The following is a 23,364-nucleotide window of genomic DNA, read 5'->3' as shown; positions in this document are numbered from 1 at the left end:
TATTTTTATCATATTAATCCTAATGTGTTGTCTCTTTTGCTTTGTTCTCACCTATTATTGAGGTACATGTAAACAGTTCCCGACTCCTTTGCCCAGGCGACAGATGATCCTTAATACACAAAACAATCCTTCCTCGATGTCCACTCTGGACTCTGCAGCAGTGGTCTTCTGTGATTATTATTCATAGGAACAGATAGTGACCAATTTCGGTTCATAGGTAGGGACATCTCTAGAACCCCGTGTCAGCCTGAAGTTACAGAAGATGAGCCCTTTGCCCTTCAGCAACCTTAACGATTTAAGGACCGAAAATTGGTCATCGGGGAAAATGAGGAGGGACAGAAGCAGGAAAATGTTTACCCTTAGTCCAGAAGGCTGACCTGTAGCCTACATAGTTTTGATAAGCATCAAATATGTGCCCATTGCTAAAGTCTTCAAGGGTCTCATGATTGCCTGTATATCATCTCACCTAGAGTTAATAACAAACTGCATGTTAAGCACCAGAAGAATCTTGCAAAACTAGTTTTACAAGTAGATATTAAAATAAATTCAAAGAAACTTTTGTAATCTGACACTTCCTGCATGCCCCCTTCCCTTCCATTAAGTATGTAACCACCAGCCTCACACAGCAAAAAGCACAGCTCTTTCTGCCCATGGGTCCTGTCCCTGTGTTACCTAGATAAACTAAGTTGCACTGTAAGGTCTCAAGAATTCTTTCTTGACTGTTGTGCTCAACTAACCCACATCAAAATGAAGAGGTCTGAGGTGGGTCTGGCTGAGGAGACCATGGGGCCCTGAGACATCTGCTGAGGACCTGGGCCTTTATCTGAGTTCCTAATGGGCAGCCACCATTTTAAGTAACTGAAGTATCTTAGGATCTGCTATCCTTCATTCATCTATAAAACACCTGTGCCTGCCATATGTCCCACACTTTAGGGCGCTAGAGAACTGTGTTTAAGGCAGTGATAAAGAAACAAGTTCCCTACCATCACGGGTTTCACATGCTAGTGGAGAAGAACAAATGCTAAGTAACTGATAAATACTTTCCGAGACTTACCTGATACTAGAAAGTAAAGTGGTAATAGGATTGGGGTGCTGGGGGAAGGGCTGCTATTTAAGAAATGGTGATAGAGATATCTGAGCTGAGCCCTGAATAAGAACAAGCAAGTGAGAGGGCAGCAGAGGAAACAATTCATGCAAACCTTGAGGGCGGAATAGATTTGGTGTGCTGAGGGAGGGCAAGGCCTGTAGTGAGGAGAGCCGGAGCATGAGAGAAGGTGGTGAGACAGGCTGAGATGACAGTTAAGGCTGCCAGTGGATGAGGCTGAGAGAAGGAAACACCATTCTGCAAACGCAATTCTGCAACGTCCTAGCTCTCTTTTTTTTTTTTTTTTTAAGATATTTATTTTTGAGATGGGGAGAGAGAGGGAGAGAGTGAGCACTAGTGGGGGAAAGGGCAGAGAGAAAATCTTTTTTTTTTTTTTAAAGATTTTATTTATTTATTTGACAGAGACAGCCAGCGAGAGAGGGAACACAAGCAGGGGGAGTGGGAGAGGAAGAAGCAGGCTCATAGCGGAGGAGCCTGATGTGGGACTCGATCCTGTAACGCCGGGATCACGCCCTGAGCCGAAGGCAGACACTTAACCGCTGTGCCACCCAGGCGCCCCAGAGAGAAAATCTTAAGTAGAGTCTCAGCTGAGCATGGAGCCGGATGCAGGGCTTGATCTCACTACTCTGAGATCATGACCCGAGCTGAAATCAAGAGCTGGATACTTAACCACCTAAGCCACCCAGGCACCCCTCATTATTTTCTTTAAATCAAGTAAAATCTGATGCAGAGCCCTATCCCATCCAGTATCTGCCAGGAGCAAGGCTCTGTTAATTACCCTGGATCTCCACAGACTCCCCGAGGCAAGTTTGGGGGCCCCTTGACAATGAGGGCTGGGCTGCTAACACCCATAAGTTGAAAACCCTATAAAGAGGCAACTTCACACTTTGGAGCCAGGCACTTGAGAACACATTGAGGCCTGGGGCATAGTCCCCATGGTCTAGGAGACCTAGGCCTCTTCTCATCTTCTGGCAAAGGCACTCCGTTTGGCATTGCCCTTCTCCCTGGAGAATCCCCTGAAGCAGGTGAAATTGCTGGAAAACAAAGGGCAGGTTGTCTGCTTTGCTCCTGCTTCCTACTAGGTAACCCAAGCCCTCTGAGGCCAAGGAGCACAAAGGCCTTGCAATTTGCTCGGAACTGGAACTGGGATTGTGGCAGTCATTACCTGCACATGTGTTCTAGAATGACCACTCTGGGCTGACAGTGCAATCATTTTTGCCACAAAGGAATTTCAGTGGTGACTGTGTCTAAATTCAGTGGTTAACTTCAATCAAATGAGGACATTTCTGACATCCTCAGCCATGATGGATGAGGGTTCTGCACTTTTCCAGGTTTCTTTCTGGGTCACAGCACCTCTCTGGGAGGGCAGAACTCTTTTCTCTTTGCTTTTGCACTGAATTCTCACCTCAAAAGCTGGACCTTGGAGTTGTTGCTGACTCCATCCTTCAAGCACAGACTTCAAAATAAAAAGATGTAAAATGAATTTTTTTAATTGGTTAGGAAAAATATAAGAAGCCTAAGGATCATAACTCAGAACACCTATAAGCTAACGGAGTTCGCTGCCGGCTTAAGGAACTCAAAACCCACCAAGTGTGGGTGCTGTGTGGGGCCGACGATACCACAGCCTGCCCGCCTGCCGATTTCCCTAGCTGCGACGCTCCCTCCCAACTCTGTATCTCCAGATTGACCCTCTGCCTCTCTGTGCCAATGGCTCACTGCCACTGGACATCTGCAGCAAAAGAACAACTTTCCTCATCAAATGTACAGTCCTTCTTTTTTTTAAAGATTTTATTTATTTATTTGACAGAGAGATAGATGACAAGTAGGCAGAGCTGCAGGTAGAGGGAGAGGGAGAAGCAGGCTCTCCACTGAGCAGGGCAGTCCTTGAAATGAATTCTACCCCCCAAATTCCTTAGATCTCTCATTCCATTAAGTCACTCAGGCTGGCAACCTGTCCTCTTGAATTTTTCCCCTCTCTAGATCCTCCTGTCCACTAGTCTTTCAGAAAGTAGATTCTGTCAAATAACACTGATTCTACCATAAGGGGATAGCCTATGCTCTCAATTCTAATAACATAACTCTGTGAGAATCACTGTGGGAGAGCGAGGAGTGGTTTTCCTACCTTGACCTTCCTGTAACTCCTTCCAACCATCAGATTGTTCTCCTGAGGCTCGCAGAACAAGGAAAATGTTAAGTATTTCATTTCAAAATTTCCCCTTTATTGGAATAAAGCACATGAAAAAGCAGAGAGCAAACTCATGTTAAAGAGCCTTTGTTTCGACACAATCTGCAGGGATATCCAGAGAGAAGGGGACATGCTTCCTGTAAACTGTAACATCACTAGACAGAAATGTCAACCTTATTCTGGTGTTTCTATTCTGAAGTTAACAAAAAGCATGACACACTCATTTCAATTTTTTATTAAAATACTCTTTTGCTTATAGGGACAACCAAAGAAAAATACATAATTCTGTATGTTGTCAATCATGTGAAATACAATTAACATATACTCTGGGGAATGTAGAATAGATTTTAAAAAATCTTCAAAGAAGCTTTCACAAAAACAAACTTTAAATACGTGGCTTATTTATATTTACCTCGTTTTTCACAAGTCTTAGTTTCTTTTCTCTCTTTTGATGTTACTCGGCTTTATAAATAATTGTTCAAATATTCTAATATCTTACCAATTTTGTTTTCTGAATCTATAGAAATAGTTTTTCTAAATGAAAGGCTCTCTTTATAGCATTCTGTGTAAACAAAGACTTACTTTATTTGAATTATCATTTGATTTGGTGCCACTATTTTGAATACAATTTCTGCAATAATTAGATGCTAATGGGGGTGGGGAGGGACAAAAAAACTAATTAGGAGGTGTATGTCTTACTCTAGGAAAGAACCTTTTATATATGGCTTTTATAATACCTACTGATTTAGTTTTTTATTTTTTATCTAGTTACAAAAAAGTTAACAACCTAATTTTTGATTAAAAAAAAATTTTTTTTTTTTTTTTACCAGAGCTTCAATATAGAAGTGAATTGTACTTAGAATGGTAATAAAAGGTCTAAATTTTAGTGGGGCTACTGATTTCCCAAATTTTTTATTTTTAATTTGGAAAACATTGTTATTCAAAACCTGAAATATAAACTGGAAATGGAATTTTTTAGGTGAACTTTGCCTTACAACCCCATCATAAGCCACAAAAACTAAGCAAAATTGAATATAAAATTTACCATTATATTTAGGGGTAATTTCCATTGGGAGAAAAAGATGTAAGAAAAACCAAATACAACATGGTTCAAGAAATTGCCCTCCCAGCACAGGGGCAGAAGAGATATCACACTTAAAAATTTAATAATGAAAGCCTAACCAAGGTGATAAATGCAGTTAAAAAACGTTTGTTTACATATTTAAGACAACATTAAGCATGCTGTCAGTAAACACAAAACGAACTGAAGCTGGAAGCAGATTCTTTTAAAACTTTCTCTTTTTTAAGTTTAAAAGGTTTTAAGAAAACCTTTAGCTTTATAGGCATTAATGAGGAAGGGGCGCTAAAATGTTTTCAAGGCACTTTTAAACAGAGGCATTCTAGATAAAAGGAAGAAAAAGAGATCCCAATGTTTTCCTATTAAAAAAAATACATACAAGAGCTAAATTGTAGCTTTTTTTTAAAAGGCCAAAAGTTTTTGAAAAGGCTAAAGGACCTTTAGTATTCATTAGAGTTGACTGAAAGAACAGAAAAGGTATTAAGGCTTTAGATTTTATGACAGTTAATCATGATATTACATACGATCTTGTAACTAACTACTGTTCATATAATGAATACAAAGTGTCTAAGAGCATTATCTATTTATGTACTAAAATATTTAGACATATAAAAAGATATTCCTACAAGTTACTTGTAATTCATAATATACTGAAGAAATTAATAATTTTGTAAAGTTAAGAGTCTCTGTAAAATAAATATTTGTGTTTTAGATTCATGCTTGAAGACTGGGATTTTATTATGATGAAGGGTACATAGTATTTAAGCTTATCATTATCGAAACATGTAAAACAAAATAGTCTAAAATGTATTTGAAGTTAACATCATCTTGAACAGATCTTTTTCATTTCATAATCTTAACCTCCCATTGTATGATTATACTTGTTTAATAAGAACATTCAATCCAGACAGAAACCTAAAGGAAAGATTACAATATAACAAAATAATTAATGTAAATAGTTTTAGGTTTGTTTCCCATAAGAATTGCCAGCATTTCAACCTTCCCTGCTCATACCCATGAGTTTCTTCTTTATTCCCTCCTATCACTCATGGGAACATGACTCCGTCCATGCTAAGGCTGAGTGGGCTCATTCTCTCTACCCAGCTGAGCACAGTTTCTCCTTTCAGTCTTGCCATCTCTGTACATTGGGACAAGCTGTTTCCCCGGTGCTCTATGTAGAGTCTGATTTGGCAGGCATTTTCCATTCCTACTGGTCTTTAAGCTGGTACCTTAAGTCAGAGAAATGCTTTAACTTTCTCATTATTAACCTAGCAGAATATTTAATGCAGTGATAGAGGTTTGCCTTGAAATTCTTGTTCAAAATTCTTCATCGCTACCTACGTCAGTACTTTGGGCAGGGGGGTCTAGGAGAAAGAGAAACTTTCCCCAAAGTTCTGTCAGCATGTGTAGTACAGGATGGATTCTACTATGTAAAAGTTTTAAACTGTAAAAGGTAATAAGCATTTACTTTCTAAAACCGACATTACAAGGTTTGAAATTAAGCTTTTAACGGTGATTTTTATGTGAGTTCTCAGGGTGATATATTTGAATACTACCCTATTTACAGAAGAGATAAACGAGACAAGGCACAGTGAATGAAATCTAGTGTACAACTGGAAAAATTCAGTGTCCCAGGAATAGTAAATGAAGAAATCATAACTTATGTTAATGTACTCTAACACCTTAAAAACCAAAGGCTTGTGGAATGCTAGAAAAAAATGACATCAGGCTTTATGTCAGAGACTGCAGATCTTTCAAGGAATTCTCTGTGTACTTGCTTCTCATAACGACCAAAGTTGTAAATGTATGTAGAGGAAGGGGCTTATTGCCAGTGAGCTACAAAATCAACCAGAGCATTTATACTTATAATTTAACACATTCCTGCATTTGTCATACTTTAACTCAGTCCAAATTCTTTATATCTTAACCTGCTGGCATTATGGTGCAACCAGCAGACCTCACCAAATAGCTTTTTATATCTTTCCTGTTGACTAAATTGCTTTGGTTTGCATTCTTCTCCTTCTTTAAAACATGCAGTTCATACATTTGACAGTTTTACTACCATAGTCGATGCACTCTGGACCAATGCACTCACAGCAGGCGTTATGGAACCAGCGATATTTGGATGCTCCCATGGACTCACAGGATATTTTACACTGATGTATGGACATGCAGTCATCAAAATAAACCACAGTACACATGTGTTCTGAAAAATAAAAAATTAAGAGCTCAGAGCAAGAAAGAGGAAAAGCAGGAAATGTTTTAATACCTGGCTGATATTAATAGTTATTCTTAGTTCCCTTACTGCTAATCTGCACAGGACAATGGATGAGGTGTAAGAAAAAAGATCACATTTGTTAATTATACTGAGAAGGAAGTCAGAGTCCCCCACTCCAGCTGAAGAAGGTAAAGGGGCTTAGATTCTAGACTTTGATCTCAAAGTTAAGATTATTGGGCTTAACATTTGCTATGCTTCGGAGCTATGATTTTTAAATTGGTCATTTTTTTTTTTTAAGATTTTATTTATTTGACAGAGAGAGACACAGAGAGAGAGAGGGAACACAAGCAGGGGGAGTGGGAGACGGAGAAGCGGGCTTCCTGCTGAGCAGGGAGGCAGACGGTTAACGACTGAACCACCCAGACACCCCAAAATTGGTGATTTTTGATAAGATTTCCTTAGAGGAGAGAATTCTCCAGCTAAAAGAAGTTTGAAAAATACTGTTTTAAGGGCACCTGGGTGGCTCAGTTGGTTGAGCATCCAACTCTTGACTTCAGATCATGAGATCAAGCTCCACAGTCTGGCTCTGCACTGGACATGGGGCCTGCTTAAGATTCTCCTCTCTCTCTCTCTCTCTCTCTCAAAAAACAAAACAAAACAAAACAAAGATTCTCTCTCTCCTTCCTCTGCCTCACACCCTTCTCTAAAAAAAAAAAAATACTGTTCTAAAGTTATACTGAGAATTTACAATAAAATAAAGCAAACTTAATTCAAACGATGCAAAGTTGTTAGCAACACTTGGCATGATTCAGCATTAGCTATTAAAAAATACTCTTATTATCAGTAGCAATTTCTAGTCTTGCTTTCCAACACAACTATTTTTGATTGTTTCAATTTTTAATTCTCCTGGTAGTTAATGCCATAAGATGCCCTTGCTAGGAGGATAAGTTACATGAAATAAATAAAAACAATAAAAACCATTAATAGAGAGTATATGATTAAAGTTTGTTATTTTACAGAGCCATTTACAGAACTGATAAATCACAGGGGGCTGAACAGTAAGGACAGGCTAAGTGGAAAAAACTGGACTTGCATTAGGAAGAAGAATTAAAAGCAAAGTTACCAGGTAACAAAATAAGGAAAGTCACAAGGACACCAGTGTAGTGCGCATGGGGAATGGTGTGGAGGCAAGTCCACTGCAGTGAACGGTTAGCATCAGGAGACAGCAGAACCACTACTGAGTATCAGGTCAAAATGGAAAACAGGGAGGCCAGTATAGCACAAGACCAGACACACTAGGGACTGGCAGTGAGCAGGACAGGGGAGCTTTGAATCTCAGCTGATTAGTATTTACCAACTTTCTTTCATTTATTTATTCAACAAGTATTTACTTAACACCTACTATGGAATAGTAGCCATTAGGACTCAAAGAGTAATCAGAGAATCCACGGAACTAAGTAGAAAATGGTAGACCTAGAAGTTAAAAACAGACAACAAATTGAAAAACAAATATGGGGAGATGATAGTTATAGGAACAGGAGGTAGTTTACTCCACCTGGGAGCAAGGGATAACCTAGAGAAGGTGTCAAAGAGGAAAAATTTTAACTCTGCCTTGAAAGATAATTGGTATTTCCAGGAAACTTCGTGGCCTGGTAATTATTTCATTAAATTAAATAATATTTGAACAAAATTTATGAATTATTTAATATCTATTATGTAGATTGCATTTTAATGGGGAAAATAGTAGCAAAATATCTGAATAAGGCACACTCCATATATTCCTGATATTTTCCAAAATCTAGAATTTGTCTTTTAAGGTAGTTTAACCAAAAAATAATAAAAATTCTTAATCTGGGGGCGCCTGGGTGGCTCAGTCGTTAAGCGTCTGCCTTCGGCCCAGGGTGTGATCCTGGCGTTCTGGGATCGAGCCCCACATCAGGCTCCTCTGCTGGGAGCCTGCTTCTTCCTCTCCCACTCCCCCTGCTTGTGTTCCCTCTCTCGCTGTCTGTCTCTCTGTCGAATGAATAAAATCTTTAAAAAAAAAAAATCTTAATCTGAATATCATTAACAAATGCTGTTTTGCTTTTACTACTGATGTCCAAAGTTCAGACTATTTCACATAGGCAGGATTGTAATAGAGGGCACAACAAAAAGCCAAATAAAAAAAGTACAGGAGCTCAGTCAGTTAAGAGTCTGCCTTTGGCTCAAGTCATGATCCCAGTGTCCTGGGATCAAGCCTCACGTCGGGCTCCCTGCTCAGTGGGGAGTCTGCTTTTCTCTCTCTCTCTGCCCCTACTTATGCTCTCTCTCTCACTCGCTCTCTCTCAAATAAAATCTTAAAAAAAAAAAAGAGTACAACTTATACTATTTATGTAAAACTCATATCATATTTTAAGAAATAACTGCAATTTTCATAATTGCCTTATTTTTCCACAGTAAAATTATGCAAAGCCTTTTATTTGAAAATAGCAAAGACTTTATAAGTTACATGTCCTGTACATTCCAAAATTAAGGAATGACTTATCCTCACTAATAAGTGTTTTTTAATATGCTTCTCAAAGTTATATAAGCCATTCTTCCATTTAGTTCCCCTTCTGACCAAGAGTACTGGAGTTAGTTTATACCGGGAAATTAGATGTCTGTAATACCAACTTGTCCCATAAAGAAATTTAGCTGATGATCTTGGCATCATTTGTAGTACAAATGCTATTACAAAAATGTGACTTCCTGGGACACTTTGAATGTTATCGGACAGTGAGCAATACTATATTAAGCAGCACTGTTGCTCTCTTATGGAAAGAACAGTTAAAGCCTAACACAAATAAACACCAAAATTAGAACCAGGTTATCTATCTTCCAACACAATTTCTATCACTGAGACTATGAAGGAGTGGTGACAATATGCTTGACATGCCTCCTTATCTACTTAAGGACTGGGGTTATTAAAGTCCATAATTTCCTTAAGACTAGACAAACTCAAAGCCAAAAACTGCTCTAAAAGGTAATATAGGTTTCACAGACCACACAGAAAGTGAGGGGGCAAGATAGAAAGTCAACTGTGGCTAGTTACCTTTGTCACTGGAATAAGGGGCGTGAACATTATTGCTAGGAACAGACACATTTTGGTGGTGTGGCTGGTTCACAGTTTCTAAAAATGAAACCAGATTCTCATGATGTGAGAGTTCTTCGGCAACAGGGAAGGAAACAATGTTCCAGTTCAACTGAGTGTCTCCTTCTGTGAGTGCCCGGAAGAGAGAGGGGATTGGCTCATGAAGCTCTTCCACAGTGCTCTTTGAGGTTGGAGGTGTGTCACTGTAGTTTCGAGGATTACACATACCTAGAGGAGGAAGAACAAAGAAAATAAAAGCTAGTTTTTCTCACTGATTGGAATATCATGCAATATTGTTAGTTAATGCCTTGCAATCAAAGCTCCAACATATTAAAATTAACTTGCTTCTAACATTATATGTAGATATTTTCCTAACTTTTTTGGCTGAGGGGCCCTAGAAGTGACCACACTCCTGTAGCATCAAGCACATCAAGTGCCCAGAGGTTATTTTCTAAATACTTATCCTATGCTAAGAGGAACCAGAGCTATCTGGAGAAAAGACTGATTCCAGGGCTGGACCAGAGAAAGTACAAAATGACCCTGGGATACTGTTTATGCCTAAAAGTAAGGAAATGCTCAGTGAATGATGGAATGTATCCAAAAAACACAGGAAGCAACTGGAAGGGGCTCCCACTGGCCAAACGACAATTTTAATGTCAAAATAAGTAATGATAATAATGGATTACCCCTATAAATAAAATAGGAATTAATGAGTCCTTATGTTATCAATAAATGAATAAATAAATAAAGGAAAAGCTCCTCCTTTTAGTAGAGTGTCCAACTGATAAATGTAGAAGGAACGAAGGTAATAGAAAATCACCACCGAGCAACTATAGAGGTGTTGTTGTCATATGGGTTGTAGAGGGAGTTGTCAATGGATGCCAAAGCTGGTGGGTGAAGGTTAGAGGAGGAACATATTAAAGTACTCTTGCAAAACTCTCTACAATATACTAACCAATTACAAAAGGGTTAATGGTGACTTTGATGTGGAAAATCTGGCAGATGCCAATGTGATCAGGAAATCAAGGTCAACATGACCAGTGATAAAACAGGCTGATGCTGTGTATCACTTCATGTGAGATGTAACTTCCTTTCAGCACTGTTGTTGCCAAGAATGTCTGACTTAAGTATGGGTATCAGTCCACATCAGGTGGATCAAGGTTTAGGGTCATCCTACATAACATAAAGTCTGTACTCAATAAAACTGTCAAGGGAAAGACCACAATGCTGTTTCAAATGGAATGAATATCAACAGACACGACAACTAAATGCATCACATATTCTGGACAGGAGCCTGGCTCAGAAAAGATATCACAAGAGGTACTGCTGAGACAGTTGGCGAAATATGAATGAGGCTTGTGGACTGGGTGGCAGCGTTTGTAACAATGTTGGCTTCCTTATTTGGAGGGTGTATGGCAGTTATGTAGGAGAATGTTCTCGTTGGAAAATACAGACTGGAACATTTAGGAGTGAGGGGCTATCATGTATAAAGCTTGATTTCTAAAGGTTCAAAAAAGGATGAATGATCATGCATGTTTGGGGGCAATGTGTGTGTGGAGGGAGAGGAAGGAGTAAAGAACACTGGAAAAAACTCAATAAAATGTTAGTAACTCAGGAATCTGGGTGAAGGGGATACAGAAGTCTTCCCCCTTCTGGCAGATTTTCTCTACATTTGAAAATTATTTCAAAATGAATTATTTTAAAAAATAATCTTAGAAAGGGAAAATGGCAGAGGAGAATTAGAGATACTGACGATACAAAACTCTTTCCGGGTGTTTTGCTATAAAGGGGAAAGCTGGGAAAATGCTTAATTGGCCCCAATTTTTGGGCTATTCCAGCTAATGTTGTGTGGAGCAGAAGGGAGCTACCCAGAACACAGGTTCATGAGCTAATTAAATGATTATTACTGTTTTAAGCCACTATGTTTTGGGGTACATTGTTTAGTTGCAATAATAACTGGAAAAGAGCCCTCTGGATTTCCTTTTGTGAATACGATACTTTAAAAAATTATACTTCATCTTGGTTTAGTATTCACTAGGCCTAATATGGAGTTTTTCTTTTTCCTCAGACTAAAATTTTGAAAAGTTAAGCCAAATTTATAAATTCTGACATTTTATAAATTTAGGCAGAAGGAAAAATCATGTCACGTCTTCCACTCAACACTTTATGAGTTTAAGGAACATGGCAAGAGCTGAGGATAAGATTGTGCACACTCTTCATAAAATTTTTCATTACGTATGAACTTTAACAATTTTGACTGTGAAACAGAATCATGGATTAAAGGGTCAAATCTGACTCCTTTATTCATAAAAGAGGAAATAGGCCCAGATAAATTAAATGATTTGTCCACTGTTACATAATCTAGGATTAGAGCCAAGCTTATGATTCAGTCTGACTTCATATCCGCTGCTCATATTAATAACCACATTCTATAAATAATCATTAAGTGGCATCAAAAAGTGAATTACACTTAGAATACCTGAATTATACAAATATACATTATATATTCTTCTACCAGACTTTATAATGAATGAAAATTAGTAATCTGAGACCAAAAAGCAAACAACAGAGTTCAACAGAAGAGCTAAACTCAACAACTACTGAGACTTTAAAGAAACTTCAGGGCTCATTACTAGAGATTAAATTACATTTAAAAAAGTTTTGAGGGGGGAGTTTTGTGCATTTAACAAACTTAGGCCAAAGACATTTGTAATTTAAATCTGAATACATTGCATTAAAATCAGTAAGCATGAAGTAAATGCTTGCTAGGTAATAACGTTTTCATGGCATTGTTATAAAGCTTTCGTGTATCTTTCTCTTTTCAACTTGGATTACATCCAGACAGATCATCACTAGAGACTCTTCTTAGGCAATGTGGATTTTGACCCTCTATCTCTTGCCTGAAGCACTCTTCAAATTCTGCATTCTTTCAAGCACGGTGGGTTATGAAATCTGATCTTCCAATGATATGTGGGATTTCTCCTGCTCAGAAAAGCAACCTTCTGAAATTTCTGGAAATTCTTCAGTTGTCTGTATTCATTATGTACAGTGGATCAGTTTCTGGGTAGAGAGTTACTAACCACTCATAGTTTAAAACAATTAGTAAAACTTCTCTGAGAAGCATCTACCATCCTCCTGAAGTTCATTGTCGTTAGCTTTTCTTTAGTTGACTACAGAGGTTACATTCTCTCATTTTTTTCCAGGATCATTTTCTTGAAGCAGTTTGTTACTTTGTGGCATGCTGTCATTACACTGAAATTTAAAAACTAATTATACTAAAATTTTAAAGACACTGGCTCCGCACATGACAGAGAGGCCCCAAAGCAGGAAACCAATGGCAATTACTGAAAAGGCAAGCATTTCAAAAACTTTACGTGCATAGAACTTTGCTTTTCTGATGTGCCTTCTTTCATATATCTGACCTGTTGTCATCATACATTTGAAAACTAAGGTTACATTAAAGTAGACTTTACTTGATGAAACCACATTTTAGGGTAGAAATTAAGACTAAGGGGAACAAAGGTATTACTTTCCTTAATGAATGTGCATGGTTAAACAGCAACAACAAAGAGTCCAGAAAAATGTACAATAAAAAGAAAAATTCCTTTCTGCTCCTTCCACCCCCCAACTCTACTCCCCAGACACAACCACTTTAAAAGTCTGTTCTTAAGTTTCTCTGGTGGTTACCTCTATGAGAATTTAAATAAAAATGATTAATTTACCAAAAGCAGTAAAAACATCTTTAGATCTTATCTATCAATCCTCTCATATGAGAGATGAACATTAAAGTTCATTTGTACTAACCCTTTCTCCCATATTTCTAATAACTGTATTATTCTAATACCATAATTTGTTTCCTTTGCAATCTTAAATATACTTAAACTTCTGATTTTTATTCCACATATCTTAATTCCCTCATTTGCCAAAAAGGATGCAGGTGCCTTTCCCACTTTCCCCACTCAACTTCTCCTAACTTATGTTGTCAAACTTAATAACTATGTTCTGTTGCCCAAATACAATGAAAACTTCTTGTCTTACTATACGCTGATTCTAAAAGTTGAAAACCAGCAAACAGCAGTTTACCTTAACATGACCCCATGAATATTGGTCACTGAAAAACTGAAAAGCATGATAGGATTTCCTTGCCCAATGCCATATTAGCAGAGGAAAATATTTCTAATTTTAAGATAAAATTAACTTTTCCATGAACCCCATAAAATACTGAAAATCAGCTATTTCACATAGAATTACCTATTAGGTCTTCTTGCCCAAAAATATAAAACCTGAATCCAATCAAACTTTAACAACTAGCTTCAAATTACTGGAAATACAGAAAGACAGAGGAACAAGTTAAAGGACAACCTCAAAGAAGTAAACAGTCAAATACTGAGTGTGGGATATTCTACAGGCAAACTGTTTCTTCAATATGACAAGTGGCACAAAAAAAGTATACATAACCAGACACCATGCAAGAATCTTGTTTGGATCAATTTGAACATATCAACTATACAAATACATTTTTGAGACAATTGAAGAAACTTGATTATGAACTGGAATGTTAGATTATACCAAGAAATTACTGTTAATTTTGTAGGTTTCCTAATGGCATCATTATTAAAAAAGTAAATGTCTTTATTTTCCTTTAGAGACTGAAACTGAAGGATGCAGAAATAAACGTTATTTACCGTCTATAATTTGCTTTTAAATATTTCAATGCCAGGTCAGAAAAAAATGGGGGAAAAAACAGATGAAACAAATGTGCATATTTTTTATAACTGTTAAATCCAGTGATGGGTATATAAGAATTCACTATGCTATTCTCTCTGCTTCTCTGTATATGTGAACACTTTCAAAATAGCAAACCAACTGCCATATTTAAATTGCAGGACTAATATTTTCTTGTTGAACTTTTGTATTTTCTTGCTATTTCTAGGCTTGGAATGTGTGTGTGTGTGTGTGTGTGTGTGTGTGTGTGTGTGTGTACCACAAATAACAAGCTTATAACAAATCTTGAAAAATCATTCTGCTTCTCAATTGTATGCTCAATACCCTATGGAACTCATTTTCTTCTCAGAGAGATACTTCTCAGGGCCCTCACTTATTGCTTCAGGCAGGCTAGTTGTCTCTTAAGCCTCTGTATTATTTATGTTTTTAATTTTCTGTATTTCATGATGTTTCGACATCTTAGAAAAAGCTTTCCGACTGGGGAGAGACTGCTTCCTGGGCTAATCAATTCTAAGAGCCCGCAAAGCACTCAGCCAGGAGCAGGCCTTGGATATGCAAACTGACCAGTCCTGAGCCACACCTCCTCCACCAACCCAAGCAACCCAGGAGGCCTGTGCTTAACCAAGCCAGGCCCAGTACTAAGCAACTAGAGACCACCTGCAGAGCCTAGAGCCCCTGGGAATGATTCAAACTAGCCAGACCACAACTGCTCGCTCTGTCCCGCCTGGACTTTCCTGTGGAAACCCCACTGAAGATTCTAGCCCAGATTTTCTTCTTGTTCCTATCTTTTTGCCACTTGACCAAAACCTGGTGCTTCTTCTGTGATCCTGCATGGCATGCAGTGACCTCCTCTCTGAGACCTGTGATTTATAATGAACTTTGTTCCTTGAGCCTTCCTGTGCCTCCTCTGAGGCCAAACTTAACTGACCACAGAACAACCTTCAATGTAGTTATCATGTTATAACTGTCCTTAAATCAACTCCTGGTTAAAGCTATTTCATTCAACCCATATTCTTCTCTTTCTTGGTCTTCTGCCTTATTTTGTTTGATATCATATCAAATCTGGTGTGTAAGAAGTAACTTTGAGTTCTTGCTGTCTAAAAATGTTTTAATTTTACATTCACATTCTTGATCAATAATCTGTCAATTCAAAGTAATTTTTCAACCATGCACTTGAGGCTTTGGTCCAGTAAGAGTGATGAGAATTCTGATGGCAGTGTGATTATTCTTTCTTTTTTTCACTCAGTTTTTTTATTCATGATTTGTTTTATTTTTATTTTTTTAAGTAGGCTCCACACCCAACGTGGGGCTTGAACTCATGACCCTGAGATCAAGAGTCATATGCTCTACCAACTGAGCCAGCCAGGCGCCCTGACAGTGTGATTCTTATTCCTTGTACATTAACTCTATTGTTATTTCTGAGATCTTTCAGAATATTATTTGACTTGCCAATAGTAAGACTGTATGAGGCTGTGTTTAGAAGTAGGTCTTTTCTCATTAATCTTGCTTAGCATTCTGTAGATTCTTCCAGTCTAAGGATGCATGGTTTTTTCTCAGCTTTGGAAAGTTTTCTTCTACTATTTCTTTGAGAAGTTTTTCCCTCCTATTTTTTATTCTTTCCTGGAGAATCTATTTTTTCCTGTCTTATTTTCCTTTAAAAAAAAAGATTTTATTCATTTATTTGAGAGAGAGAGTGAATGTGAGAGAGAACACAAGCAGGGGGAGCAGCAGAGACAGAGAGAAGCAGGCTCCCCACTGAGCAGGGAGCCTGATGTGGAGTTCAATCCCAGGACCCCGGGATCACAACCAGAGCCAAAGGCAGGTGCTTAACTGGCTGAGCCACCCTGGAGCCCCTCCTGTCATTTTCCATCTGTCTGTCCTATATTTCTATTACATTCCAATATTATTTTCAACTTCCCTTAACTTATAACTTTTCTAATCAAATTTTAAATTTGCAAAGGCTTTCTTGTTGTTTTGGATAATAGAGATATATTTGCTCAAATTCCTCTAAAATATAGCCATTACTTTTCTTAAAGATTTATTTCCTAAAGATTTCCTCCATGCTGAGTTGGTCTGCTGTTTTACCTTGTTCTTTCCTTCGGGGTACTTGTTCAACATTGCTCGCATGTCTGGTATTAGGCTGGAGACATCTACCTCTCCTGCAATGCCTAAATGAGCAGCACTCTCTCTCCCTCTCTCTCTCTCTTTTGGAGGAGCTGTTGACTCTGGAGTGCCAACAACACACCAGTGCTTCTAGTCCTTTCCAGTTAATTCCTTCAATTTCTCTAGAGAGAATCTCCAATTTTTTTTTTTTTAACCTAGGTTGTTTGGAACTTCAGAATGAGAGAGAGGGTAGGGTATCAAATCATACAGCTGTTTTTTAGACAGGTCTTCAATAATCTTGCTATTTTCAGATCTATTTCTCATTCCTACATGCCACAAAATCCAAAGCTGAGCCTGAAGATTCTTTGGGAGTTTAGCTGGGAAGGTCACTCCTAATCCTACCATAACCTCTTTTTTTTGCAAATTATTTTGGTGTTTCTCCCAATCTGTTTACTAAACAGCATGATTCTCCATCTTTCCTTATGGATATTTCTCCAATTATAATTTCTTCCTTTCTCTGTGTTGTTAAAGTTTACCTCTAGTTGTATTCCTTTATTTCATTTTCAATGGAGTCTAATATGTACAAGGGAGAACATGTGTGAACAATAGACCACTGTGTGAAACCAGAAGTCACATTTACTTTAAGTGTCTGAAAATGTGATTAATCATATTCTCTTTCACTCTCGCTTGTGTTCTGACTCTTGCCCTCTCCCTGACTCCCTCCCTCATCTTTTTTCCCCCCAGAAACTCCTGTATCCAACTTCCTACAGGGCATCTCCACTTGAAAACCTTACAGGCCCCTCAAAATCAACTGTCCCAGTCATCTTCCCCAACCTACCTGGACATTATATAGGCATGCCTATCTCAGCTCCTGTCACAATTTATCCAGTCACACAAGCCAGAAACCCAGAAGCTATTTCAGTTCCCATTTCCCCTCAATTCCTACTCCCAAAGTGTCACCAAGTGTGGTCAAGTTAACCTAATGATTTTTCCATTAAGGCCACCACATCTGTTCATCTCTGCTATCACTCCAGACCAAGTTCCCATCAGATTTTGACTAGACCTGCAAACACTGTATTTTGATAGATTTTAAACTCTATCTTCCATTCTCCCTCAGGAACTCCTTCAGAAAATGCATGTTACTGAGGGGCGCCTGGGTAGCGCAATCGTTAAGCGACTGCCTTCAGCTCAGGGCGTGATCCCGGCAGCGTTCTGGGATCAAGCCCCGCATCAGGCTCCCCCACTGGGAGCCTGCTTCTTCCTCTCCCACTCCCCCTGCTTTGTGTTCCCTCTCTCACTGGCTGTCTCTCTGTCAAATAAATAAAATCTTAAAAAAGAAAATGCATATTACTGAATTTTACCCTCTGTTATCCCTCCTTTTGGCTATTATCTTCTGTACACCCTGGCATACTTCTTCCTCATTAACCGAAAACTTCAATACCTGGATCACTATACCTCATTTCCACCCCTAGACCCATTGTCACTCTTGACAATTTCAATATTCACACTGAAGATCCACCTAATATCCTGGTCTTTTGCTGCTAGACCCCTTAGTGATATGACTTGTAAATCCACCCCACCTCAGTCACTCAACTCATGGGTCTAGCATTGATTCTCCTCTTTCCTCATATCCTACATCCACTTCAAATAAAATTCTGACAGCTTACCTCCAAAATATCTCCCGAATCTGAGCTGCACCATTTCCACTAATATCAATAATCCTAGTCTACTCTACTATCATCTGTTACTTTAACTACTGCAACTGGCTCCTCATTGACCCCCCATCCTATCTGTTCTCTTCATATCCTAAAGTCCATATTCCACACAGTAACCAGAATAATCATTTAAAAATGTAATTCAGATATGATCACTGCACATTCTCCAGTCGGTTTCCATTACACTTAGGGTACAATCCAAACTCCTTTCCATGTCCTCCAAGACCTATCCCTTACCCACGTCTCTCATTCTTTTCTTTCTACCCTTCCTCTTGATCACTAACAATGAACCACACTGACTTTTCTATTTTCAAATTTGGATCTTTAGCCATCACACTTAAAACACTTATATTTTGATATATTAAGTGGTTCACATCAATCTTTTGTTGGTGGTGGTTAACTCAAGTTACTGATTTCTAAAGTTTGTTGGAGACTGATTCTTGTTAACTCTTTGAAAAATTAGAACTTTCCAGTAATGACAAAAGGAGAAAATAAAAGCTCTTTGAGACTTATCATTCACTTAAATGTTTTCCCTAAATGAAAAAAAATGACCAAAAATATTAAAAGGTGCTTTCTCCCCTGAAACTAATAATATACTATATATTAACTAAATTGAATTTAAATTAAAAATAAAGACGCTTTCTGCTCTAAGTAAAAATAAAATTATTCTAAAGGTATCTTGGATTCTTTTTTAAAAAAATATTTTATTTATTTATTTGTCAGAAAGAGAGAGAGAGAGGGCACAAGCAGGGGGAGAGGGACACAGAGGGAGAAGCAGGCTCCCTGATGAGCAAAGAGCCCAAAGTGGGACTTGATCCCAGGACCCTGGGATCATGACCTGAGCTGAAGGCAGACACTTAACTGACTGAGCTACCCAGGCATCCTGGTATCTTGGATTCTGTTCATTATATTTTTATAAAATAAAAAGTGTGAAAAATATATATGTGTTTACTATAAGTACATATAAGAAATATTTAACTTTAGGGAGAGGTATGGGGGTATAAGGAAGGGAGATGTTTCATATATATATATATACCTTCTATTACTGTTTGAATTTACTGTATAATTTAAAATAATAATTGTAATTTTAGTTTTTAAATTATATTTTAAAGGAAAATACATACGTGTTAATAGTAGCAGATATTGAAGGTCCTTCTTTTCTATATTTTCCTAAAATTCAACACAATACTTTCACCTTAAATAACCTACTTAGGTGTGCAAAATTATTATTTCATTAGGAGTTTTCTTTAAAATACTGAATATATAAATATAATACTCCAGGTTTTTTAAAAAGGATACATTTGAATAGCAGTTCCCAAAGTATAGTCTAAGAACTTTGTAGAGTCTTTGATTCGTAGAGTCAAAATAATTTTCGTAAGACTTTGTTAGTTTTACAGGTCTGACATCCACACTGATGGTGCAAAAGCAATGACGGGTAGAACGTTTGGCACCTTAGCTTGAATCAAGGCAGTGGTACCAAAGTGTTACTAGTAGTCACTGTATTCTTCACCACCAAATACAGTTGTTGTTTTTTTAAAGGCCAGTTTCACTTAAGGCAATGCTTAACAAAACAATAACAATTATTAATTTCATTAAATTTCATTCATTGTATATGAGATTTTTAATATTCTGTGTGACGAACTGGGAAATACGCAGAAATACTTGCTGCGTACTTAGGTATAATGCCTGTGTCAAGGAAATTGCTTATTGAGTTGCAAGCTGAACTATCCACTTTTTCCTTAGAATACTCTTCTTACTTAAGAAAAAAATGACTACCAGACAAACTATGATTATGAAGAATTATGTATCTAGGAGATATTTCATTGAAAATGCATGAAGTGAACATGCTGCTTCAAGGATGTAACTCACAGTATTTGTTGTTGATAATAAAACACACGTTTTCAAGCAAAAATTAGAATTTTAGAAAACTTCCGTCTTTTACCATGACTCAATTGTTTCACAAAACTTACATACTTTTCTAATGAGATTGGTGGTAAAATTAACTAATGTGGATTTTATATATTTATATATATATATATAATTACATAATTATAATTATATACATATATAATGAATGTGTCAATATTTGGAAAATCTACATAACTAAGTGAACTCATAATTTCCAAATGACTGATACATAATGTTACAAAATTATACATGGGTAAAAAGTATTCAAAGTTTCAAGACAGACCAATGGATTTTGATGTAACAGAGTATAAAGAATTTTAGAATCTGGTTGTAGATTCTACTTTGTAATTAACCTTTAAGAAATTACCACTTGTCCAGTTTTGGTGTAGAATCAAAGAAGAATATACACAATTATCTGGAAAAGCTATTAAAAGACTGTTCTCTTTTCCAATTACGTAGTTGTGTGAGGTTGGATTTTCTTTATATATTTCAACCAGAGCAAGAGATCACTAAAGATTGAATTTTTCAGAGTATAAAGGGGTTCTGAGATTAAAAAAAAAAAAAAAAAAGTTTGGGAACAGCTGCATTAGAAGAACAGATGGAAAGAGACTGTGGCCACTGTAGCTAGATCTGTAAGGCAGACAGTGCCCTACATTTATCTAGAAAGGGCAATGGGATTCAGAGCATGTGATCAAATAGACCTCATTTTGAGAGGGATATGAGAATGGATGGAAGTTTTCATCTCTTAGTTTCCTCAGCATGAATATAGGGAGTAAATCAGAATCCCCTGTGGGTATGTATAGTTTTAAAAAGAATCAATACTTAGTCAGTTAATACTATAATTATCTTTTCCTGAAAACAAACTCCTATTGTTTTCAAACTACAGATTAAAAAAAAAAGGAAACAATTTGTCTGATGATATGGAGAAGATACAGTGATGCAAAAAAGGACACTGGTGAGACAAATAATGACTGAAACTGAGACACGGGGACATGCCATTGTCTAGAGCAGCTTTCCTTAATCTTTTAAAACCCATGCCCTGTTTTCATAAACATAAAAATCCCACCACCATCTGTCCTCTCATGAGTTGTCATAGCAATACAGTGCCTCTCAAAAGGCAGACTCAATGCATAATACCAAGTATAGTAGGGCAGAAACAGCTTTAGGAAGGGCTTTTTCAATGGAGTCTAAGTATGCAGTTCTCAGATGGATGGTCTGGCTAAATCCAAGAGAAAATTCAGAGTTCACAGAATACAGCTTTGTGCCCAAGCCTAATTATCTTTATAGAGATCATAAAAAATTAGTAGTTCTAAATAACTATTTATTAGGGAGGTCATTTAAACTCTTTGGTCTGTTCCTTCATCTGTAAAACAGATGAGGGATAATAACACCCTCATACTCCTTAGGTTTGTTTTAAGGACTAAATAAATTAATATATGGAAACTACCTGACATATAAAAGATGTTATATAAGCACTAGCTATTATTTTTTTAGAAAGTATTTCTTGACTGACTAGATCAACCCAATTTAGACAGTGCTACACTGACATTTTAAAGAATTAAAAAGTGTTTCACTAGACAAAATTCTTTAGGATGTCATCTAGTATATATGGAATGCATGGCCTAAGAATCGTGACATCTTGAACAAAAAAAGCACCAAGTTACAAATGTCTATAATTAATTCAGTCAATAGCATAATCTCATCTGATCTCCCCAAATTTTACAATACCAACAAAACTACTATTCTTTGTTTAATGCATTGATAAACATTTTAAACTTAATTTTTTTGTTTTGACAATGGTAAATCTTTACTGAAAGACATTAAAGACATACAGACATTAAATAGAGACCAATACCATGCTTATGGGTAGCAGGATTCAATATTAAAACTATATCAATACTCCAAAAATGTATCTGTAAATTTACTGTACTTCCAACAAAAATCCTAAGGTTTCTTCTTTTAAATAGTCTCTTTATTTTGACAATTAGATAAATGGATAAAATTTCTTTTATATAGGATCATATAGTCCATGCTATTTTCCTCTGTAAGCTTTTTTCCCTCTATTACCTATTTTTTTAAAAAGATTTTATTTATTTGAAGGAGACAGAGGGAGAGAGAGCATGCTAGAGAGCACCAGCAGGGGGAGAGTCAGAGAGAGAGGGAGAAGCAGGCTCCCTGGTCCCTGCTGGACAGGGAGCCTGACACAGGGCTCGATCCCAGGACCCTGAGATCATGACCTGAGCCGAAGGCAGATGCTAAACCAACGGACACCCAGTTGTCTCTAGAACCTATTTTTTTTTTAAAGATGTATTTATTTATTTATTTATTTATTTATTTATTTATTTATTATTTGAGAGAGAGAGAATGTGAGTTGGGGGAGGAGCAGAGGGAGAGGGAGTGAGAGAGAATTTCAAGCAGACTCCCCAGTAAGTGCAGAGCCCAAAGTGGGGCTCGATCCCAAGACCCTGAGATCATGACCTGAGCTGAAATCAAGAGTTGGATGCTTAACCAACTTAGCCACCCAGGTGCTCCTCTCTACAGCCTATTTTTTAACAGAATTTTTTTTTCACAACAGTTGTACAGAAAAATTGAAAAGATAGTACAGTGTATAATACTACCACACCTAGTTTCCCCCTATTATTAACATCTTATATAGTATGGTACATTTGTTATAATTAAGGAACCAATACTGATACATTATTATTAAATAATATCCACACTTAACTCAGATTTCTATAGTATTTACCTAATATGCTTTCCTGTTCCAAGATCCCATTTACGATGCTACACCGATTTAGCCATTATGTCTGTTTAGGCTCCTCATAGCTGTGGCAGTTTTTCAATTTTCCTAGTTTTTGAAACTGTCAAAGTTTTGAGTAGTACTAATCAGGTATTTTGTAGGATGCACTGTTTTTAGAATTTGTCTGATGTTTTTCTCACAATAAGATTCAGGTTATAGGTTATTGGGAGGAAGACCACAGAGATAAAGTGCTATTTTCATCAAATTGGATCAAAGGTACACACTACCAACAAGATTTATGACTGCTTATATTGACCTTGATCACCTGGCTGAAATCATGTATGTCAGATTTCTCCACTGCAAAGTTACTCTTTCCCCACCTTTCCATACTGTACCATTTGGAGGGAAGTCGCTATCTGTAGCCCTACCTATGAAGGGTGCAGTTATGCTCACCCTCTTTGAGGGGAGAGCATATACA

The 23,364-nt window shown here is 37.3% G+C and overlaps 1 protein-coding gene across 1 annotated transcript in view; it reads right to left on the bottom strand.

Moving 5' to 3' along the window:
* Positions 1 to 3,510: 3,510 nt before the first annotated feature.
* Positions 3,511 to 23,364, bottom strand: part of TWSG1 (twisted gastrulation BMP signaling modulator 1) — a 65,170-nt gene continuing 45,316 nt past the window's right edge. The window contains exons 4-5 of the mRNA XM_026495992.4: positions 9,657 to 9,923; positions 3,511 to 6,574 (exon numbers count right to left, since the gene is read on the bottom strand). Coding sequence (XP_026351777.1) covers positions 6,393 to 6,574; positions 9,657 to 9,923 — 449 coding nt within the window. The 3' untranslated portion in view covers positions 3,511 to 6,392. The remainder of the gene's footprint in view (positions 6,575 to 9,656; positions 9,924 to 23,364) is intronic.

The sequence above is a fragment of the Ursus arctos genome, unplaced genomic scaffold, assembly GCF_023065955.2.
Source record: "Ursus arctos isolate Adak ecotype North America unplaced genomic scaffold, UrsArc2.0 scaffold_17, whole genome shotgun sequence".
NCBI lineage: Eukaryota > Metazoa > Chordata > Mammalia > Carnivora > Ursidae > Ursus > Ursus arctos.
Note: the sequence above shows the minus strand (reverse complement) of the source record. Positions and strands in the feature narration are given on the sequence as shown.